Source organism: Fukomys damarensis, unplaced genomic scaffold (assembly GCF_012274545.1).
Source record: "Fukomys damarensis isolate Sample0158 unplaced genomic scaffold, DMR_v1.0_HiC HiC_scaffold_33, whole genome shotgun sequence".
NCBI classification, from domain to species: Eukaryota; Metazoa; Chordata; class Mammalia; order Rodentia; family Bathyergidae; genus Fukomys; species Fukomys damarensis.
In genome coordinates, this window is record NW_022900945.1 from 2,158,698 (window position 1) to 2,181,880 (window position 23,183).

Here is a 23,183-nt window from a genome sequence, read left to right on the forward strand (position 1 = left end):
TATTTTTTTTTTTTTTTTTTGTACTGGGAATCAAACTCAGGACCTTGCGCTTGGTGAGGCAGGCGTGGTACCACTGAGCTAAATCCCCAGCCCATAACTACTATATTTTTAAAATGAGCTCTACAGCCAGATATGGTAGTGTGTGCCTGTCATCCCAGCACTCAGGAGGCTGAGGCAGGAGGACCACTGCGAGTCTGAGGCCAGCCTGGGCTACACAGTGAGTTCAAGACCAGCCTGAACTACACAGTGAGACTCTGTCTCAAAAAATAAAATAAAATAAAATTAATACCCCTAAAAATGCACAAATTATTCTTACATAATTCTTTGGTTTTCTTCACTTCTCTTTTTAAGAAACGTGACGTACAGGAGGTGCCCATGAGATTTTCCAACTTCTTGTTGCCCTCTAAAGCCTACAAGAAAGTAATCTGAGATGAGTTAACTATGTCTCTGTAAGATTACTGACCAGAGAACATGGAATGTGCTGATTCCTTCATCTGAAAAATTAAAGACTCCGTGTCAGGAATGAACTGTGTCTGGTATGGCAACTAGCAAGCCTTAGAATGCCTGCATGAAAATAATTTACTGATTAAAAAGATTAAACAGCCTACACACTTACTTTCCAACGTGGATCAGCCAGCTATTCTAGCACTAAATATTTTGGCTGAGCAGTGAGCAGAGATCTGCAAGAAGAGGAAGTGAGACACAGCCTCTGCGAACTCCACGGCGGCGCTCGGGCTGCCTTCCTGCTGTCCTTCACAAGGGCTAGGTAGTGCAGGGAGGAAAGATCATGCAGAAACAATAAAAAAGGCCAACCTGTACACTCCTTAAATTCCGCATTATCTCCACGGTTTCTTCCAAATATTTCTCAACCTTAGAGAACACCACCATGAATCTAGGAAGGCACGGAGAGAAAGGTAAGGATTCAAGCACAGCAAGTCATTTTCAGGGCGTACATTCTCCTTAAAGGAGCTTCCGCTCCCTTTTCTAGCCTTTCTTTACACTTCCCACGTGGCGGAGGATGTCACAGCGCCCTCGCCCCTTCACACAGTGCCTGCTCTCACCTGTCCTCTGGACTCCAGCGGAAGCCCAGGGCTGGGTCCTCTCTCCGGGACACCCTGTACACTTGTCTCGGTCCAAGTCTGTGATGTGTCACTTGGTGACTTTTTAAAAATAAAAACAGTAAGTTTTTTTTTTTTTTTTTGGAGTGGGGATTGAACTTGGCTCCTTGTGCTTGCCAAGCAGGTGCGGTGCCACTGAGCCACATCTCCAGCCCGAAATGAGGAAGTTTTGTGGCTTACATATTTCATGTACATAAGATTTATAATCTTTTAAATTTGAAAATAAAAGATGTTTAAACCCCTATAATCCCACCTTCTGAACATATCTCTAGTTAGTATTTTGGAAAAGTTCTCCTAGATTTTAAAAACACAGAATGCTTAAGCCAGGCTTTCTTTACTCGTGTAACATTGTGCAGTTTGGGGGCCACACGCTCCAAACATCAGTCACTCTAGAGGCTGCGCAACAGTCTGCCTGCTCCACGCAGCCAGAAGACTTAGCCATTCCTTCTTGTCGCAGTTTTAGTTCCTCGAACTTTAAGATCCCGTTGCTGTATACAGTGACCTGTATCAGTACCACACAACAGAAAGCCACATGTGCAATTTAAAATTTCAGGAGTCCCACGCACAAGAGCAGAGAGGTGAGCTTAGTTTTAATAGTACACCAGCGTGTCTCAGCGCACACACCCAGCTGACGAGGAGTCAGTGTTTCCTGTGACAATTTCACATCCGATGGGGACGTGAGTGAGGAGGCAAGCAACGCCCACGAATGCAAACAGGCACGGAGTCCAAGGTGAAGAGCACAACTTTCGGGTCATTTTTCATTAAAACTTTGTGGTATTTTTAAGGGTTCAATGAAAAGTCGCCCATCCAAGCCTCAGGTGTCTGAAGCCCCCTTCTAAGCCAGCCATGCGGGATTCCTGGCCTCCCGCTCCGGCCAGTCCTGCCCGCCTTGGAGAGCGGTGTGCGCCCATCTTGCAGGTGTGCCAGCCCGGTGCCTCTGTGGGCACTGTTCACGGAGAGAGATGTCAGCGGCGCCCCACAACCGTCCCACATGACGAGGCGGTGAGGCGCCAGGCCACACAAACTCCGCCGACAACCCGGACAGGCGCCTGGACCAAGCGCCAGTGACCGGGAGGGCCCAGCAGAGTCAGCTGCGCCCGGCACCAGGTCTCCTTCCTGCAGAACCGCGGACTGCTCCGTGGCTCCAAGTGTTTTCAATTTCCTTTTCTCCTCCTCCTCTTCCTGGATGAAATCAACTCCTCTTCCTCCCTCAATGGCAGCAAAACTCATGGAGTGGTTCTGTACCTGTGACCCAACCACGAGAGCCGAGAGGGCGCTGAGCTCAGGAAGGAGCCTTTGTAATCCTCGCCGAAAAGCTGCTTGCTGGGCAGATCTGAGGGAAATAAGGGCCTATTCTACCCGGGCCAAAGTGACAATTCTTAAAAACATTTTAATACACCTGTGCGAGGAACTGGCTCTTCTTGGCCTACTGACCGCGGTTTCCTCCACCGCACCGTACTATGTGACACCCTCACGCTGGCTCACGCATCCCCTCGAGTATCGTGCTGCTCTTCACACTCAGTTCTGAGAGCCAACATCTCTGAAGCTACCGGCAGGACGTACTTCTCCAGTCCACTCTCGCACAGAGCTGCGCAGCTATTGCTGCTGTCCCTTTCGGGGAGAGGGTCACAGCACTGCTCTGGGTCCCACGCGCATCCTGCGTGACACCGGCCCTTTCCTGTCCAGAGGCCGATGGGGTGCTGCATCCAGACACCTTGCGAGCCCTGCAGGCTTCTGATATCTTTTTTTGTTTGTTTGTTTTTTGAGACAGGGTCTCACTGTGTAGTTGAGACTGTCCTGGAACTCACTATGTAGCCCAGGCTGGTCTCAAACTCACAGCGATCCACCTGCCTCAGCTTCTTGAGTGCTGGGATTACAGGCGTGCGCCACCACGCCTGGCTCCTCTGATATCTTTATGTGTGGTCAAATTCTGTGTCACAGCCAAAAATACTGTACCCATCTTGAGAAGCGAAACACAGGTGCTCCTGGATAGTCCGTACATGCCTGGCATATGTAATGTAAGAATCTGGGCTGTTCCTCTAAGATACCTTTAGAAAGACACTGACCCAATTGGTCCGGCACACTGGGAAGCTGTTCAGGGGTGGACACTTCTGTCAGGCTACTTCCCTCAGGGCGATTCCCATGGTGCCTTAACGCTGAGCATCGTCTTTCTCCTGGGAAAGCCAAACATCAGAAATTTAGGATTTTTGGTGCATCCTTCCATTGTGCTTGAAACGGTGGCCCTGTGAAATCCGTAATCCTCTCATTTTCCTCAGAAAGGGTCCTCAGCACTCTGAAGGACAACTGAAATTGGATTCTTCAGCCAAGGAAAATCCATGGGAGGCCACGGATGTATCCATTAATTATACTTTTGGTTCTCTTAATTTTTTTGGTTTCAAACAAGTGATGTGTACCTCGACTTTTAACACTATCATTCTGCTCCATGCTGTGATAAATGCAGGGAATGTTTACATTAAAAATGTATTACAGTAAAAGACACACTGTCATTCACTCCCCTCAGAATCCTCCCCATTTCCAACATCTATCCAATCACTACTGCCCCTTACTGAAGCAGTTCTGGGGGTCCCGGGACCACACAGATGCACACACACACACGCGCGCGTGTACACACACACTCACACAGTACTCACAGTCCCTATGATTCCACTCCTTTTACTTATTTTAATGAATATTCCTTTCACAAATTATTGAGCAAATTAATAGTCTAACCAATCTCTACTTCCTTCATATAAACTTAAAACTCCTACTTCTGCCTTATTCTGCTCTATTAACACAACGCTTATTCTCTAAGGTCACAAACTCTTAATCGCTTTCATTACTAAAAATTGTTCTAAGTCACAACCTCTGAGAAACTGAACGTTACATGTGGACGTCTAGGATGAAACCCTCAAGCTTCACCCTCGCGGCACTACGAAGGCTGATCCAGGCTGAAGGGACCAGGGATCCGAGGGTTTACTTAACTGTATCTAAACTGACTACTCTAGGTGGTGATGGCTCGGTCGTATAATAACGGGCCGGGGATGCAGCTCAGAGGCACTGCACCTGCCTCAAGCACAAGGTCCTGAGTTCGACTGCTGCGACCGGGAAAAAAAACAAAGGGTGCTAGTAGAGAAGTACTAATAGACTGAGGTTGACTGTTTGGAGAATATAGATAAAATAAGGTAGCACAAAAGGCATGCAAACATTTTTAAGTGCTTTCTAAGTTCAGGGCATTGTACTTGTTACTTTACAAGCTATGCTTCCATTTTCAAAACCACTCTGGGCTAAGCATCTCAAATATATAAAAAGGCATAAAAATTACTCATCGAGGGCCACATAACTAGTGAGATGAACCCAGGTGTGTCCGACCCACGATCACATCACCTTCCACTCAGCACGGCCATCGGAAGCCACTGGGTGCAAGCGCCAAAGGCACATGCCCGGGATGCTTCCAAGCAGACCTCCAGGCGGGAGCTAGAAGTAACGGTTCCCAGGAGCTTCTCAGGGCAGCAGAAGTAACTAGGAGCCTTTTAGTTGAAGGCTGGTCAAACTCCAAAAATCTGCATGCAGGACAAAAACTGACACTTGTCAAAGAATGTGCCTTGTGTTTAGGCCTGTTTCTTCTGTTACAGGCCGCAGCATGGGTTAGAACTTCACTCACTTTAACAGTAAGTGATAGTCCTCTGACGAAGACGTACATCTTGTGCAGCTACTCATCTGATAAACATGTATTGTCCCCACCTATTGCTTAGTGTGAAATGCTGAACCCAACGTGGTGGACAAATATCTGAGTCATAGTTTTCCGTTCTGAGCATGTATGAAGGGATGAAACTGGTCAGTCAATAATTCTATGTTTAAAGGTTTTCTGGTTTTGAGACAGGGTCTCACTGTGTAGTGCAGGCCGGCCTTGAACTCACAGAGATCCTCCTGCCTCAGCCATCTGAGTGCTGGGATTACAGGTGTGCGCCACCATGTCTGCTCTATGTTTAAAGGTTTTGAGAAACCACCAGTCTGTTTCCTTAGGAATGTAATGTATAAGGGTTCTAGTTTCTCCACACCTTCACCACATGTATTTTTCGTGATTTATTTAAATAGTCATCCTAGTAGGTGTACAGTGGTATCTCACTGTGGCTTTGATTTGCATTCCTTTAATGACTAATGATGTTCAAGATCTTTTAATGTACTCACTGGACATCTGCATCTCTTATTGAAGAAATATCTACCCAAGTCTTTGCCCGTTTTAAAAGCTGAGCTGTCTTTTCATTGTTGACTCTTAGAGTTCTCTAATATTCCAGATATTATCCCCTTAGACACATGACTTACCAATATTTTCTCCCATTCTGTGGGTTTTCACTTTTTTTTTTTTTTTTTTTTTTTTTTTTTTTTTTTTTGTTATTGGGGATTGAACTCTGGACCTTGTGCTTGGGAGGCAGGAGCAGTGCCACTGAGCTAAATCCCCGGCCCTCTTTTCACTTTCTTAATAGTATAATGTGAAGCATGAAAGTTTTTAATGTTGACCATACCCCAATGACTTTTCTTTTGTTGTCTGTTTCCAGTGATTTATCTAAGAATCAACTGCCAAATTCAAGTTCATGAAAATGTACCGCTGCACTTTCTTGTAAGAGCTTCATAAATGGTTTTGGCCTTTATTCCTAGCTCACTGATGTACTCTGAGCTGGTTTTCACACGTGCTGGGACCGAGGTATACAGCTTGCACCTCAGTCTGTAGAAAGCCTGCCGCTCAGCAGGATCACTGCAGCCTGTTCTTCCCCATTGAATGGACTTGGCATCCTTGTCAAAAACCAGATGGCCACAGATCCATGAGTTTATTTACTTTACTTTTTTGACACAGGATCTCAATGACTTGAACTCATTATGCAGCCCAGGCTGGCCTTGAACCTACAGTGATCCTCCTGCCTCAGCCTCCTGACTGCTGAGATTACAGGTGTGCACCACCACGCCTGGCTTACCATTTTCTGTATTCTCAGTTCTATCCCATTTCTGTATACGGCTCCTCTTACACCAGAACTGTTTTGGTCATTGTAAATTGGTGGTAAGCTTGAAAACTTGGTAGTAAGTGTTAGTTCTCTGACTTCTTCCCCTTTACGCTATTTCACAAGTTTGGAATCTCTTGCAGCTTGTGTAAATTTGAGGATGGGCTTTTCCATGTTTGTCTAATTTTTATTTTATTTTATTTTATTTATTGATTTTCCAATACTGGGAATGAAACTCAGGATCTTGCACTTGCTAGACAGGCACCCTGGCTTTTTCATTTCTGTAAAAAATACTACTGAATCATTCTGTACATCCCAATGGGGACTGCACTGAATGTGTAGCTGCTTTGCAGCGGTAGTATCAACACCTTAACAATATTAACTCTTCTTGCCTATGAATACAGGAGGTCTGTCTTTCCACTTATTTATATGTTCTTTAATTTCTTTCACCAGTGCTTTGTACTCTTCAGGGTGTAAGTTTTCCTCAGGTATTCTATTTTCACTGCTCCCTTAATTATCTGTGCAATTAGTCATTACAGGTGAATAGAAACATTTTTCTGTGTTGTTCTTGCAATCTGCAGTATTGCTGAAATTGTTTATTAGCTCTTCTGTCTTCTGTAAAAAAGATCACTTTAATTCTTTGTAATTAAAATTCCCCTCTCTCTTTCACTGGACTCGGGCTGGAATTTCCAGCCTAACACTGAACACCAGTGTTGAAAGTAGGTGTCTGTCCTGTCCTTGATCCCTGGAGGGAAACTTTCAGTCTTCTACAGCAAAACTTTTTAACAGTTAAAATAAGTCTGTTTGAAATACCGACTTGCCTCTTAGTCGTGGCTCACTTATAGAATAGAAACATATTTATCTTAAGTTTTGATGAAATTCTCAACTAGCTTGGCATGGTGGCTCATGCCCTTAATTCTAGCACTCAGGAGGCTGAGGCAGGAAGACTGCCATGATTTCAAGGCCAGCCTGGACTATACAGTGAGATCCTGTCTCAAAAACCCTTAAGAAAATTCTCAACTAAATTACTCCTAGAGACCTATATTTAAGCAGTGAATTAAGTAAATGCCCTTGTTACTTGATTAAATCCTTAAAATACAATAAAGCTGGGTATGGAGGCACACAGCTGGATCCCAGGGATGGCAAGATCGAGGCCAGCCTGGGCAACTTGTGCAGAGGACGCAGACCGGTGGCAGACTGCTTGAGGGTTAAGTCCCCAGTATCAACAAAAAAAAGTCATTCTTCTATGTACAAGTGAATAAACCAATGATTAAAAGTACGCCCTGTACAATGGAAAGGATCCTTGTGCTACTGGACATGTTCTGTGGCTTGACTGTGACAGTGGATTCAACAGCTTACGTATGTGATAAACTGTACAGCACGCACACGACGGGTAAGGAGGCCCGAGATGAACGGTGTGCGGTGTCAGTGCCAACTTCCTGGCTGTGAATTTGACCACAGTTTTGAAGATGTCAGGCTGGGAGAGGGTTCACGTGGCCTCTGTTTTACTGCTCACAACAGTGTGTCAGTTATCTGAGCATAAAAAGTTGAAAATAACCCTTCTAGGAGTCACAATACTACCTGAGCGTGCATGTGCATGTGTGTGTGCGCACGGTGCTGGAGACGGGATCAGGGCCTCGCACACACGAGGCGCATCCTTCCCCGCCAGTGCCACCCTTCACAGGGCACCCTTTCATCTGAAGAGGACGACCCTACCGAAGTCCCTGCGGACGCCGCCATCCAGGCTCTCCCGACCCAGCGGCTCTGCCGTTCAGGACTGGTTTCTCCCACCCTGAGCGGCTGGTGTGGGCTCACCTCCTGCCTTACCATGTCAGAGGGGCTGCCTGGAAGTGGGCACTCCCTCCTTTTTTCCATGCCTCTCAAGTACATGATATTTTGCATAAAAGAAGTTAGATTATTTATTGCCAAATCAACACAAAATGTTATGTTCATTTAAAGCTAATCTAGTTAAATGGAAGTCCAGCCTAATTTTGGATTTTTAAAAATTTAAGCCTTTAAGAGTAGTTATCCAAATAATAAAAGAAATCTAAAGAAAAGGGAAAAAATTTTGTTGCTATACTAAAAATGGCTCTTTGACAAGGACCAGGTAATTTTATAAAAAATGGAAAAATAAATGTATAACTTTTATACATTTAAAAATATTTCCACTCACAATTTCAGCACTAAGTCACAGACTGATATATATAAATAACTGAGATCTTTAGACACAAATCTTGAGAGAAATTAACAAACAGACAAACCATACGTGACCCTCAACAGAGGTACTTGATCTTCCCGTGGCTGGAAGCAAATCACCATGGGAACTACTGTGCTGTTTAAAAACCTGAGCATTATGCAAACTGATGGGCTCAGAAAAAAGCAAAAGGAAAACTATAAAAAGGAAGAGGTTAGCACAGCTCCCTGGGAGGAAACAACAAGTTTGGCTTGCTTACACGGTGCTGCTTTAGCCTAAAGGCCTTTCCCCCTTCATGACAACACTTACTTCTGAGTTTGCTGGACTTTACACGCCGCATCAGAAACCAACTATTTAGCAGACGTCTGTGTTCAAATTCAAGATTCTCTGTGATTCCTAACTGCTGCTCGCTGTTAGTATTACTAGACAATTTGAATTTTTCACTATGAGATATGTTGCCTATTAATAAAAACTAAGTTAAAAAAAACTGCTTTCCCTTTAATGCATGGTTGAAATCAGTCTCACTGAGAAAATGGGAGCTTTGCTTAGAGGAAGGAGAGAGGGATACAGGAAACAGATCCGAGGGTGAGGAAGACTGGGGAGAAGAGGCGCCTAAAGCCGGCAGAGGAGTAAGGCCAGGAGCAGGAGCTGCCAGTCTCCCCACACAGGACGGCGCTTTAAACGGCTTCAGCTTCCGCCTCTCAGCAGACCCACCCGGACCAGCCCCACAGTTCAGTTCCACTAGGAAGAGACTTGCAACCTGGCCTGGGTTAGAAGCACAGATTCCAACACCACGTGTAAGAAAGCGTGCCTGGGTCCACAAGAAAGGTGCAGACAACAGTTCAGCAGGACCCACTCCGAAGGTGAGAGTGGCTTCTTAAAGCACAGTGACCCCAAGCTCAGCGTAGGAGCCTCTCGTCTCCACCGTGAGCTTGGCACGCAGAGAGGCGTTGAGCCGGGCAGCTGACGCAGAGCAACCTGGAAAACGCCCAGTGCTGCCACACCCGCCCTCCAGGACCCTCCGCGGCTCAGCAACTAGCCTCGTGGGCCAGGAGGACGGCTGCTGAATGTCGGGCTGCACCCAGGCCACCATGCGCACCGTTCCCTCAACCATCCACGCCTTTCTTAGTCCAGGTCGTGAGACGCAAACACTGCAAGGAAGTTCTCTGCTTCTTTAAGAAAGAAAACTTTAGCTCAGGCTTTAACTGCTACAGGTAAATGATCTCCCTCTCCTTCCATCCCCCTTTTTTTCTGGTGGTCCTAGGGATGGAACCCAGGTAGCGCTGTATTTAGTTTTGGTACCAAGGATTGAACTCAGGACCCTGCACTTGCAAGGCAGGCGAGGCGCCACTGAACTACATCCCCAGCCCTTTATTTCTGAGAAGAGATCTATCTCACTAAGCTGCCGAGTATGACCTCAAATTTTCCATCCTCCCACGTTGCTGGCATTAGGAGTGTGAGCCACCAGCCTAGCTAAATGATTTTGATTAAATGATCACTTTAACAAGCCCAGCCCTCTCCTTGCAAGGCAGGTGTATACAATTCCAAAACACAAACTTACTCATCGTCCTGCGGTGGACATTCCTTTCTTTCTGCCACGCTGAGGTGATCCAATTGTTTTCTCTTTTCTATATGTATGTAATAAAGAAAAGAACATGAGGTTAAGACAGAATGGAATTGTTACATTCATATAGAAAATAAAAAGGTGGACGGATGAAGAGGAGGTGGGAAAGTGTCCCGTTTTGGTTTTTCAGTGCCTGTGCAACTGAGATCTGAGCCCCTCCCTGCGCATTAGGTGTCCTGTGCGAGGCTGCACAGGCCGGGGCTCAGGGCTCAGCGCACTGATGGAGCAGTGCTCACACCCCATGCGGCCCGACCCTTTCTGCAGTCCTAACTCGTCTAGCTGTCACAGTAAGGCCACAGCCATGCGGGCGCGATTGTGTAACCCTGAGTATGTGCCTGGTGGCAGGGCTGTGGGATCACACCGTAGTCCTCTATTTCACCCTGAGTGCTGTTTAGGAAGGCTTTGGAAAGATCTTTAAAACCCAGCCTGAAACTCTGAAATCCAAAATGCCCAAGTCTGAAACTGAGTATAGACTTTTCAGCTTTTAGGGATGTTCAACTGGTAAAATCTGTGCACAGACCCCCAAATCCAAATGACTGAAACACATCTGGTCCTGGGCATCTCAGATAAAGGGTCTGAAATCTGTAAACTGTATAATTTGTTAAAAGAATTTACTAGTAAGATGTCACACAGTCGCTGAGGGACACAGCTAGCTAACCGTTCCCGAGTCACATGCATTAGCCGAGGCACAGGTGAAGACATGGGAGGAAACTGAGTTACGACAGAGTGGTCCAAGCTCTCAGGGCACGAGAGCAGCTGCCTATGAGCAGACGCCTTAGTGCTGGCTCCAGGCGCCTATGGAGCTTCCCCCGCGGCGTGACCGTGAATGAGACCAATGTGCAGGGAGCAGGGATCTGAGGGCCCACACGGATCAGATCTCCAGTGTCAGATATGTGCTGGTTTAATGGAACGAATAACCCAGACCGCTAAAGAAACCAGTCAAGAGGAATAACTTTTTTATTTAACTTTAATTTAACTTTTTAATTTAAAAAAAAAATTTTTTTTTTTGGTACCGGGGGGGACTGAACTCAGGCCCTTGCACTTGTGAGGCATGTGGCAGAACCACTGAGCCAAATCTCCGGCCCAGGAATAACTTTTTAAATGTATAAATGGTGACATCTCTCACCCTCATAGTACACATTTTTATGTGATATAGTTCCTTTGTTCAGTAGTTGCCACTGGAATTACTATTAACTCAATGTTACTGTTTTATTAAAACCTCCTTACCACCACGTACCATGAAAACTCTGGCCCATACTCTCCAACAGAAATACAATGCAAGCCATTTAGGTAAGTTTAAATTTTCTGGTAGTGAAATTTTAAAAAGAAAAAATAGGTGAAATAAATTTTAATATTTTACTTAACCCAATATAGCTAAGAATTTAACATTAATCAATAGAAGGGCTGAGGATGTGGCTCTGTGGCACCATGCCTGCCTGGCAAGCACAAGGTCCTGAGTTCATCCCTGGTACCAGAAAAAAAAAAAATTACAGAAGTAACACCAACCAATGTAAAATTAGTAATGAAACAATTTATGTGTTTTCCACATTCAGCCTTTGAAATCTGGTGCACATTTCACACACATAGGGTATTTCAGTTCAGACCAGTGACTTTCCAAATGCTACAAAGTCATGTGTACTGGACGGCAGAACTCTAGGTCAGCGACAGCAAACCTTTTAGAACTTTCAATGGTAACGAACTGCAGCAACACCACGCAGGCCAGAGGTTTGCCTCCAGTGCTCCAGACAATGCTGCAGGAGGATCCAATCCTTCCAGATGGAAAGAAAATACTAATAATCCGATGGCCACTTTTTCAACTGTAATTTATTAACATACTAAGAATTCTTGTCCAGAATAGACCTTCTAATACTGGTTTACATTTTTTCCTCCATAGTTTTTGTTCTATTACTCTCCCCTGGGGCCAGGGATTTAGCTCAGTGGTTCTGCCATCTGCTTTGTAAGTTCAAGTTCCCAAGATCGATCCCCAGTACCAAAAAAACACCAAAAAAAAAAACCCAATAAAAACAGTCATACATATCTCTCACTTTGCAGAGTGTAAATCAGTAACATTAATCTTATAAGTTCTCATAAGAAGGACTATGTTTTTAAATACTTTTTAATTGCTAAAGAGGAATTTTTAATATATCTTGGCAGAACATGTGGGTCAGTTATCAGAGATGGCTGAGTAGTATGTTAGTAAAAATTTTCTAGTTAAATTACTTTATTTATGGTAATGCAGGCCTGGAATCTCAGCACTCAGGAGGCTGAGGCAGGAGGATCGCAGTGAGTTCAAGGCCAGCCTGAACTACATAACGAGACTCTGTCTCAAAAACAAAATTACTTCATTTCATTTAAAAATACTTAAAAATAATTACCATGTCCTCAAGGACTGCCATGTCTACATGTATTTTTCTTGCTGGGTTACATATACAAGCCAACAAATAGTTGTGTACTTGATTCTCTATAAGTGCAGTTTCACAACACTCACAAATGCACCCTCACAGGAACTTGAACTCATTCAGCACTGCATCTGAAGTTTCTGGTCAGCGTTCAGGGACCCATTTCTCTAAACTAATGAAGAGAGTTTTCAGCAGGGCCTGAGGTTTGGAGGTAGAATTAATGACCATGAGGCCACCATGGCTGACACACAGGACTTGTTAGGGGCAGGCACATGTGACAGCCAATCTGCAGTTGCTCTGAGCAGTCCTTCTTAGTGCATTTCCCATATGAGCAACAGGCACAGGTCGCTGAGGCCTGTCTAAGTCCATACAGCTGCACAGGGGCAGTCAGGACGGAAGCCCAGCCACGGACTGCAATGACCGCTCTTCACAGTGACGTGGGGCCTGCTTGTTCATATATCACTGTATCAGCCTGAAGTTCCAACTCAGCTAAGCCGGTGTGTTATGTCCTTGTAACGCAACATTACTTCTCAGCTGGCAAACACCACAGGCATTACTTTGGTCCAAATAAAAGGCTAAGAGTCAAGGAAAACCTTGACCCACACAGCTCCAGGGATCTGTCTAGGGTGGTACTTACAAGTTCTTAACAGTTTTCTAAGAATTACTTGTAGGGCAAATTGGGGCCTGCAGGCTAAAAGGTGAATGGAATCCCAGCATAATGCCGCTCTTTTTATTTTTTAATTAATTAATTAATTAATCAATTTTGGGGATACTGGGGATTGAACTCGGGACCTTGCGCTTGCAAGGCAGGTGGCAAGTGGCAGAACCACTGAGCTAAATCTCCAGCTACTCTTCTTTTAATTAACCAAATTAACATTATTAAATGGGAGTAGAAGAACTTCTTTAGAGGTTTAATTTATAAAAAATTAAGAACATTAATGTTCTATTTTTATTCAAAATTAAAATACCATGAAGTTCCATGGGAAGAAATGCAACAGTCTCACGTATCGCCTACGTTATTCAACAGAAAGCTCGCTGCCAATAAGAAAGGGAGAACTGGGCCAGGGATGTGGCTCAGTGGTTCCACCGCCAGCCTCGGAAGCACAAGGACCCGAATTCAAAGAAAGAAAGGGAGAACTGCTTTTCATCTACTAAAATATTAGTATTTGAGAAACAACAACACAAATGGAAGAGCTACAATGTTTTACTCCAATTAGATTGTAAGCCACCTTAGAAAGCATTTAGCACACAAATTATTTCAAATGAATGAAACAGTTTCACACACACTTCTTCTTTTTTGGGGGGCGGGTACCGGGGATTGAACTCGGGTCCTTGCGCTTGCAAGGCAGGCCACCGAACCGCTGAGCTGAATTCCCGGCCCTTCACACACACTTCTGTTCTTTCTCTCACGTGGAAAAAAAATTAGTCTTGCCAGAGACTTACCATTTTATTGGACTTTTCAAAAACCAGCTTTTCATTTAATTGCTTTATTTAGTTTTAATTTGATTTCTATTCATATTACTGTTTCCTTTCTTCTAATTCATTATTTTTAAAAATCTTTCCCAGATTAATGCTGAGTCCCTTAGTCATTCTCTTTTTAAATATGTACATTTATAAATACAAATTTTCCTCAAAGACATATACTGTATAATTTAGGCATAATTTTTCTTATAAGTGCTGACATGTTTTCATTATTGTTCCATTTAAAATATTTTACATTTGCCATTATGATTTTTTCTGATTCATTATTTAGACATATCTTGGTACCCAACATGGGCTAAAAGGCTACCTTTTCACACTGATCCCTAACCGTAAGACTTGGGTTTGGCATGCCAGCAGTTTAGGTGTGGGAGGCGCTGCCTGTGACTTGGGTGTGCTCCTGCAGCGCCCTCAATAGGGTTAGGTAACGCATCTGTCCTACTCCTCAGAACTAAGCTTTCTATGCTTTGCTGGTTTCTGAGAGAGGTAGTCTGTGATTAAAGATTTATCCGTTTCTCTTTTTCACACTGTACATTCCATCATGCGTCACTAGAGTTTTTGTTTTAGAGCACATATACCCTGAGGTTCTTTTATTTTTTTGTGTGTGATGACTTTTTTCCCTCTTATATAATAATGATCTCTGTATCTTTAGTAAAGCCTTTTTGTCTTAATATCTATTTGGGCCTATATTAATATTCTTATATCAACTGCTACATTTTTTAAAAAAAGCTAATATTCACGCTGTTTTCTTTTTCTATTCCTGTTCAACCGTCCTATGTCTTTTCTCAGTCTAAATAATAATGGTATTAATAAAAATAGTCAAAATATATATGGAACATCTGCTATCTGAAAGGTGATTGTTCTGGGTGCTTTTGTTTTGTTTTGTTTTGTTTTTTTTGGTACCGGGGATGGAACTTGGGTCCCTGCGCTTGCAAGGCAGGCGGCAGAACCACTGAGATAAATCCCTGGCCCCTGAGTGCTTTTGTGTATTAAATCATTTAATACGCCCAAGAATTCTGAGGTAGGCGTTACCATTTCTCCCCTTTTATGAGCAAACAAAAACAATCAGAAATTGATACATACCCCATCATTTGCCTATAACCAGAGACATGTAGACACGAAATGCCTACAAATGGTGCGATTTAGTCCAGGATCCACTGTCCTGTTTAGACTCCTACATGGGGACATACATGTGACAGAGGACACAAAACATGCAAGGGCAGTCGAATGAATGACCAGAGTGAGTCAGCTCCTGTAATCACCACAGAGGCCAAAAGAGAGGGTACCACCCACACCTCACACACCCTTGCTGACTTTTTTAAAAAAAGAGCTTATTTAGTACTATAATTTGTGATAATTACCCACTTAAATGTCAACTGAAACCATATGACCGATCTTTTATGGGCAAAAAGAATGTTCCCTTAAATCCATATTTAATTTCAATATGGAAATTGAGTCCCTATCAACTTAAAAGTGTAGTCACATTTTGGTTTAAAGATAAACAATCTCTATGCCATTAACTTTTAATTAAAAAAGATATTTCAGGTATTTAAAATACAGAACTCCAGAACTTGAGGAAAATATATATTTTATAATTTTTGTGAAAACAAACCTAATAGTATTAGCTTTAAGATAAAAGCATGTGATGAAGTTAAATCAAAGATTTCACAAGATCTCATTCTGTGTCATTTTAACAACTTAGGTAAAATGAAGAGGCTTCTTTCTGTGTTCATTCTAGTATATGCTGTCTTGAGGAAGATTAAACAATAAGATGAATCAGGCTAATTACAGCTCATCTAAAATACCTTGTATCAAATGTGAGCCCATTTAAGGTCTTCTATTATAGACACTGATGTGTTACTGATTCATGACCTTAGTCAGTATGAAAAAATGAAATCTATGTAATTGAGATCTATACTTTTAAATAAACATTTTAGCAATAAGCTACCAGACAGAAACAAATACATATGGTCAAAATTCATCTTTTAAAATAAAGATTTCACATTAAGTTTTTCTCTGCAGAGAATTGTACAAACCTTTTGCAAATGCATTTGAAATAGATGAAAAAGGGAGTGAAATACAACAAATAAAGGCAAAGCGTAAACGTACACATGTGGCGTGGAGAACACTGGGTGCACAACATGGACAGAACAGCACCTGAAGCACCCACCGCAGCGGGCCGTGCCTGGGTTATGTGCCCTCTAACAGGTGCGCATGATGGACAGCTGCACAGGGTGGGCCTGTGGCCATTAGAATTGATAGGAGCTAAAGGCAGTGGGCCATAATTTCTTCTTAATGGATGGGAAAGTAAGGGGACAAAGTCTGTGGCAGCATGTTAAAATAAGTGCTACAAAGTTTACATTTCTGTACAAAGTACTACCTACGTTCTAGCCATTTCTATGTCAAATTTTTTAAAAGACAAATCAGCTGCAGCAAGATCCATATCTTACTAAATCAAAATCCTGATTTAACCAATCACTAAAAAAATCTTACTATAAGTGGAAGAGAATGTTCAACTAACCGTTTGATGGTCTATTTCTATGCTTCTGTTTTTTAGAGCTTGTGGGGGAAGAAAACGGGCTCATCTGACGGGTTCCAGTTGTTGGAGAGTAAGTTGTAATACTTCTCTTCCTTGTGATTTTTGAAGGACCAAATGACTGGAAATAAATAATAATTTGAAGCAGAAATATGTTTAGCTGTATTATATGTCTTTGAAAATACCTTTAAAAACTCAGCAAAATTCAGACCAATACTGGTTTCCTTACCTTTCCTTTTCAGATTTCAAATATATGCAATCATCACCTTCAAAATGAACACTGTTCTTTCAAATCAATTGCACAGTTCAGTCTCCAGAATAACTAGGGCACCTCAGCTTGGTATTTCGGACGTTTTAACCCTCTGAGAGGATATTTCCCAAGGGTTAGAGATGACTGGCTCTTGTGAGCGATCCTTACCTTTCGCTTCAGATCAACATGGAATATGATTATGGGGCCCAGCCAGGAAGAGCTCTCAGGGCGTTTATCATGAAGACCCAGGAGGAAACCCAGGAAGACCAGACCTGTACTAACCCTTCAGCACAGTTCTCTGATGCAGTGCTCTGCCTTAACTATAACCAAGGCAATGTGCAAGCCACAGAGCCTGGGCTGAAGGCCCTGAGCTCAGGGTCCAAGCCCAGGCCCCAGCCACATGGTTTTCTGCAGCCTTCTGTGCTGAGCTCCTGAGATGCTCACGCCCCACTTACTGTGGATAACACATTCCGGTAACCCTTCACATTCCTGTTTACCCATCAGAACTTGCTTCTGAAAGTAGTATGACTCTTTTCATCTTTGTACCCTTAGAGGACTAAAAAGTGTTTACAGAATGAATGTTTTAAAAGGAACAGTTCAGTAAACTCAGCCGGGTCGCTCATCTGCACACTGTTCACTCACCCAGTACTCACTGGCGCCTCGGCCTCAGTCAAAGGCCATGCACAGCATGTGTACCTCAGACACCCTGTGGTCTCAGCTTGTAAAGTTCTGTCCCTTACCTTCCCCCAAGGCCGATTTTTCCTTAGTTTAGGTCTCCATTCATGACCTACTGACTCCAAACATTCGTCAGCACATTAGTAATTGTCTGTTTTCCCAAATTCTCCTAAAACTCGCTTTCCATAATGATTACTGATCACTAATGAACTGCTAACTAATGCACATAAAGAAATATAACCAATTACTGCAGCCTGCAGAAATGAGGTCTTAGTGTATGTGCTGTGGAAATTCAGAAAAGAATGAAAATCAAAGTAGACTCACAGAAGTATTCTTGTGAGAGGGAAGGCTAGGCTTAGGCAAAGCATAAATACAAAGGGCAGGAAAACACTAAATCCAGAGGCGAAACAGACACAGGATTAATGGGAGGGACACGGGGAAGGTCTGGAGGCTCATATGCTGCCAACACGGCAAACTAAACTTCAGCTTGGGTGCTTGAAATAATTCTCTGTGGTCAACTATCCCTTACTGTACAGTGACTGTCACCCTTTTTCGGTAATCTTGCTATTAGTTTCAGAATTTATAGTATCAAAAAAAATTTTATAGCTAAGATTTTAGATGATAAACTTTTTTGTTGTTTTGGAGAAAACACATTTCTTTCCTTACATATACACAATAGCCACAATGTAACTGGAATCTTAAAAAAAATCAAAGTGTAATACCAAGTTATAACTCTAAAGCAATCTTCTCACAGGGTGAAAGGGTTTTAAGTCTCTATCAGGTGTTACTGTGACCTCTCCATCTTGAGTTTCCACCTGTTTATATGCATTCAGTCACAAACTGTGACATTTATCCAATCCTATTCTACTTTTCCAAGAATTTATTGCCCAGAACTATTTCACTGTGTATTTACAAGAAATGGAAGTCACTACCCTAATGTACACTGATGTCAATTTGTTTTCCTATTTTCACCAAAAAATTATTTTATCCAATTGCCAAATGTCTAAACATTACAACTGTAGATAATAATTTCTTCTTGAAAACAATTTTCTGGCCTTCAGAAAATTGTGTGTGAGTGCACGTGTGCGTGCTCACTTTAAAAATAGTCTTTTTTTGGTCCTCCTATTGGTTAAAATTACACAATGTGTCTACAACTACTGCGGGAAGGAAAACTGAAAATCCACCTTCCCTCCTCTCCCACCAATGGAGGTGTTTTTACTTGTTTGCCCTCCAGACATACACCAATGAGCCATCTCACTGCCCTAAGATTCCTCTCCCCCCAGGGTTTTTTTTTTTGTTTTGTTTTGTTTTTTTTTACTTTTTAATTACTTTTATTGGTACATTTAAGGTATACAATACAATGACATTCATCATTGGAAATTTGTACCTTTACATAGTCCACCTTATTTTTTAAATCATAAGTTTTTTTTGTTTTGTTTTGTTTTTCTTTTTGGTGATGGGGATCAAATTCAGAGCCTTGGGTTTGTGAGGCAGGCATGGTACCACTGAGCTACACCCCTGGCCTCCCTGCAGGCTTCACGAAGGTCCTCTGGCTCCTCATCCCTGAGCACGCTTGGGCCTGGACCTCACCTAGGAGCTTCACGTCCTCTCACCTCACAGGGCTTGGCTTACTGTCAGTCTCCCACAAACGGAAGCACTAAGAAGCCTGTGACCTGAGGAAGGTCGCCCTTTCCAGCAACACCCCTACCAGACCCGAAAGAAAAGGCCAGCAGCACAGACCAGGATAGAAAAGGAAAAGGAAATAGGATGCCAATAAATGCAGGGTAACATGCCTTGACCACCTGTGTAATAATTCACAGGCTCCTCTAACATTTACTGACTCCACAAGAGATGTGTGACACCACCACTAAACCAAAAAATTTTGCACCTTAGAGCCAGTCCATGGTCAGCCCAAATGCCACTGTTCTTGTGAAGAGGTCAAACCTTGCACATTAGCAAAACTAAAATTTGGGCATTGATTTTCTGCCTTAGAAAAAAATCAATGCTGTCTCTATAATTTCAAATAGAAATGACGTTCTCCTTCAGTATCCTTCACAAATTGTAGCTTGCCTTGTCACCTTGTTTAGAACATACTCTACCAAAGAGGTGCCTGCATTTCATTGATTTTTTACCGACTATAAACAGTCTAGAAAGTACTAACTAAGGGTTCTTTTGTGGATGACTTATGGGATACAAAGAATCTGCTGTTACTATGAACTGCTATCCTACGCTGTCACTGAAATATTTAAAAGAGGTACTGTAGGTATCTGGATGATCAGAAAGGAAAGGGCAGCTAAAGAGAGGTTACTTCTTAATAACCTTATGCGGCTATTCAGGTGACTAGAATACTCACTTAAAACTATGGAATCCTTACTAGAAAACTAAGCAGCAACTGTGCTAGGCATTTTTCATGTTCTGGGTCTAGGGCAGTGATGGCAAACCTTTCAGAGAGGAGCACCCAAACTATACCCCAAACCCTCCTATTTATCACAAAGCGCCAACACTGCAATTAAACCCCAACACTGATTTTTTTGTTTACAAAAAACAACTAATACATTAACATCTTTTATCTTAAAACAGTACACAACAAAACAACACGCGAGCCATAAGTTCGCCACCACCAGTCTAGGGTTACTGGAAGAGTAACAGATACCAACTAACTTATTCTACAAATAGGGGGCTTTCTTGCTATTTTTATGGCAGCTATAGAGAACAAATCACTTTGTGTCTATCTCCGTGATCTCACAGGAACAGGAGGGAAAGAGTATGACCAATGTACTAAATCTGTGGTAATAGAAACATTCTATTTCTTGAAGGTATTTGATACACAAAATTATACATCTGCTAAAACTCACTGTACCCTCAAGATCTGTGAATTTAATAACATATAGTTTATCTTAAATTTTTTAACAGAATAAAACTGGCTAAAATCATTTATACATCACTTTTTCTACTTGTACTCATTATTATTCTGTAATTTCAGATAGTAAATATTAAGTCAACTTTTTTTGTTAGTACCTTGCACTTGTCAAGAAGACTCCTGTAAACAAGAAGTTTTTTTTTTTTTTTGGTACCAGGGATCGAACTTGGGTCCTTGTGCTTTCGAGGCAGGTGGTGGAACCACTGAGCTAAATCCCTGGCCCAAGAAGTTTTTATGAGATACTTCCATGGCAGTTTGCCAGCAGGTTTTCAAATAACCTTTTATTTTTCAGAATATGAATTCCATCCCGATATATTCTTGTTTACTTTTCTGAAGTGTCATTTACATAAAAGGCACAGACCTTGCTTCGCTTTGCGCCCCACCCACTTTGCGCAGGGATGCAGCACCTCTGGTGAGGGGCGCCATTCAGATCCCCCGCAGGGCTCCCGCTCCCCGCTCCGTCCCCTTTCCTCACCCAGCACCACGCACACTTCCGTCTACCCCGAACTTCACACAGCCACACACACAACTTTTGCGCCAGGTTTCGCCTGCTTAACTTGCTTTGAGATGATTTATGGTACTGTATCAGCAGCGTGCTGTTTGACTATTGAGTAGCGTTCCTTTGTTGGAATGTACATTACCAGAATCTGCTTTTCCATTTTCTTGTTGATGACCATGGAGGTTGTTTTTCGAGTGTTGGACTACTATGAATTAAGTTGCTAAACATTCTTGTGCAAGTATTTTTTGTGCACATATGATTCTCCTCACTGGGGTATCTAGGAATAGAATTACTACAGTAGGCTACAAGACAGAGAGAGGTTTAACTTTATATAAAGGATTCTTCAAAATGTTTACATCACTCAAAGCCCCATCTAAGAAAGTGTGAATTGTTCTATGTTCTCACTAATGTTCAGGGTTTTTGTTTGCTTTAGCCATGTTAGTAGGTGTTAAAAGCCAAAACAAAACAAAACACTTTGTTTTAATTCATTAGGTTTTCTAGTCAGTGGAAATAGTAGTATTTCTTTTAATTCCTATTTCTGATGATTAATAACACTGAACATTTTTTCTTGTGCTAACTGTCCATTTATGTATTTTCTTTTGTGAAATACCTGATTTTGCACTTTTACTGGATTATATTTATTCTCAATTATATATTCCAGACATCATTTTTGTCAGATAGATGCATTATAAATATTTTCTTCTCTACCCATGGCTCACCTATTAATTTTTTAGTGGTCTTTTATGAGCAGAAAATTGAAATTTTGATGAAGTATAGTTTATCAACTTTTATGGTTGGGATTTTTTTGTGTCTTAGGAATTTTTGTCTACTGTAAGGTTAAAAGAGTTTCATGACAGTTTCTTCTGTTTTCCTCCAGAAGCTTTAGGCTTTTGGCTTTAAGACTAATTATTCCTGGATGGATTATTAAATATGAAATGAGATATGAAGTAAATGAATTTTGTGTATTAAGTGAAGTTAATGTTTCTCCATGTGGATAGCACTTAGTAGTTTTTTCCCCTATTGAACTGATCCAATGTTCAAAATGTTTCACAAAGTTAAATACTATTAAAGATAATATAAACCAACACTAATACTAAAAATCAAATTTTCCACAGGGAATGGAGATTCAGGCTGTATTTAACACATTCCCACCAGACGGCACTGCCCCATGGTGCCCAGTGCACTGGTGGGTCAAGCTGCCAGGCAGCAAGACATATGAATGACAGTGCAAAACAACTACAAAAAGGCGCATGGAGGGGGCACACGGACAGAGCACTAGTGTGAGGCAGCCTCCTGGATCCCTGCAGTGGCTTGCGGCTCCCAGCCATGCTGTCAGGGGCAAATCTCAGTTCCCTCACTTCCCCAGCAGGGTGGAGAAAGTGGGACGGGGTACACAGGGCATCTGGCGGGGCCGTGATCGTGGGGAAGATCCATGGCATCACACGCTCTGCCCTCTGGGCTGGGGCAGAGGAGGAGGCAAAAAATTCCATCCATGTTATTTCCCACACAAATGAGGGCGTTGTGGAAAATATCCCTGAACCTTGCACTCCAAGGCTCCAGCTCTGGAAAGTGTCCCGGGTGAGGAAGTGAAGCTGTTTTCCTTCTCAGGAAGAGCAGATAATAGTATTTCCTAACCAGCATGAGACTGACATAAAACCAGACTGATGGACCCAGCCCTCGAGCAACTGCATTCTTCCACGAGGGCAGGCCTGTCTGTCTCCTTGTGACCACTCAGGACAGTGAGCTGAGGACGTGACGACTGTCAAAGGGGTGCTGCAGATCTGCGGCTCCTAAGTTCACTCCCACTCCATTCCAGGCTGCCATCCACTCCTTTGGATAACTCAGTTCCCCTTTCTTCAGGAGGACAAATGTTCTAACATGCAAATGCTAACCCTGAGCGCTTTAACTTTTTTCTTAATATATTTTAGTTTTGTGTATTTCAATGTATTAGATATTTTTGTATATTCTAATATACTTAATATATCTTCTAATGATCCTCAGGTACTGTGTGCTCAGGTACAGCAGCCCCACATCTACCTGGCAGCAGTACATTTGTTATCACTTTATCATCAGAAAGAACTATGTGGAGTACACAGTGTAGTAAGCTACTGCATGATGCCAGTAAGAGCTGGCTTTTCTTTTTTCTTTTTTTGGGTACCAGGAATCCAACTCGGGTCCTTGTACTTGCAAGGCAGGCAGCCGAACTGCTGAGCTAAATCCCCGGCCCCAGAGCTGGCTTCTCTATGAATGTCCTTCACGAAACTCCTCCTGCTGGACAACGATTTATGAGAGACTTGGATCGGGTCAGCTGGCTCCATGACTTACTTGATCTGCTTATCCCAGAAGCCTAGAGATGGTACAGAAAGGGCTGAGCCTGGGCTGGGAGAAGCAGGCAGGGTTAGGTAAGCTCATCTACACACATGCTGAAGGGTTCCTATTCCAATTCTGGAGTACAGGAGTTGCTGCATATGCTAGGTCCATCCTTCACTGAGACT

General features: G+C 42.7%; 1 protein-coding gene across 4 annotated transcripts in view; it reads right to left on the reverse strand.

Annotated features, from left to right (window-relative positions):
- Nucleotides 1-23,183, reverse strand: part of Itgb3bp (integrin subunit beta 3 binding protein) — a 47,313-nt gene that overhangs the window by 7,782 nt on the left and 16,348 nt on the right. For all 4 annotated transcript variants that reach the window (XM_010605065.1, XM_010605064.3, XM_010605066.3 and 1 more), the window contains 4 exons: nt 16,330-16,465; nt 9,868-9,934; nt 814-892; nt 317-410 (listed from right to left, as the gene is read on the reverse strand). In XM_010605065.1, the coding sequence (XP_010603367.1) occupies nt 317-410; nt 814-892; nt 9,868-9,934; nt 16,330-16,465 (376 nt within the window). The remainder of the gene's footprint in view (nt 1-316; nt 411-813; nt 893-9,867; nt 9,935-16,329; nt 16,466-23,183) is intronic.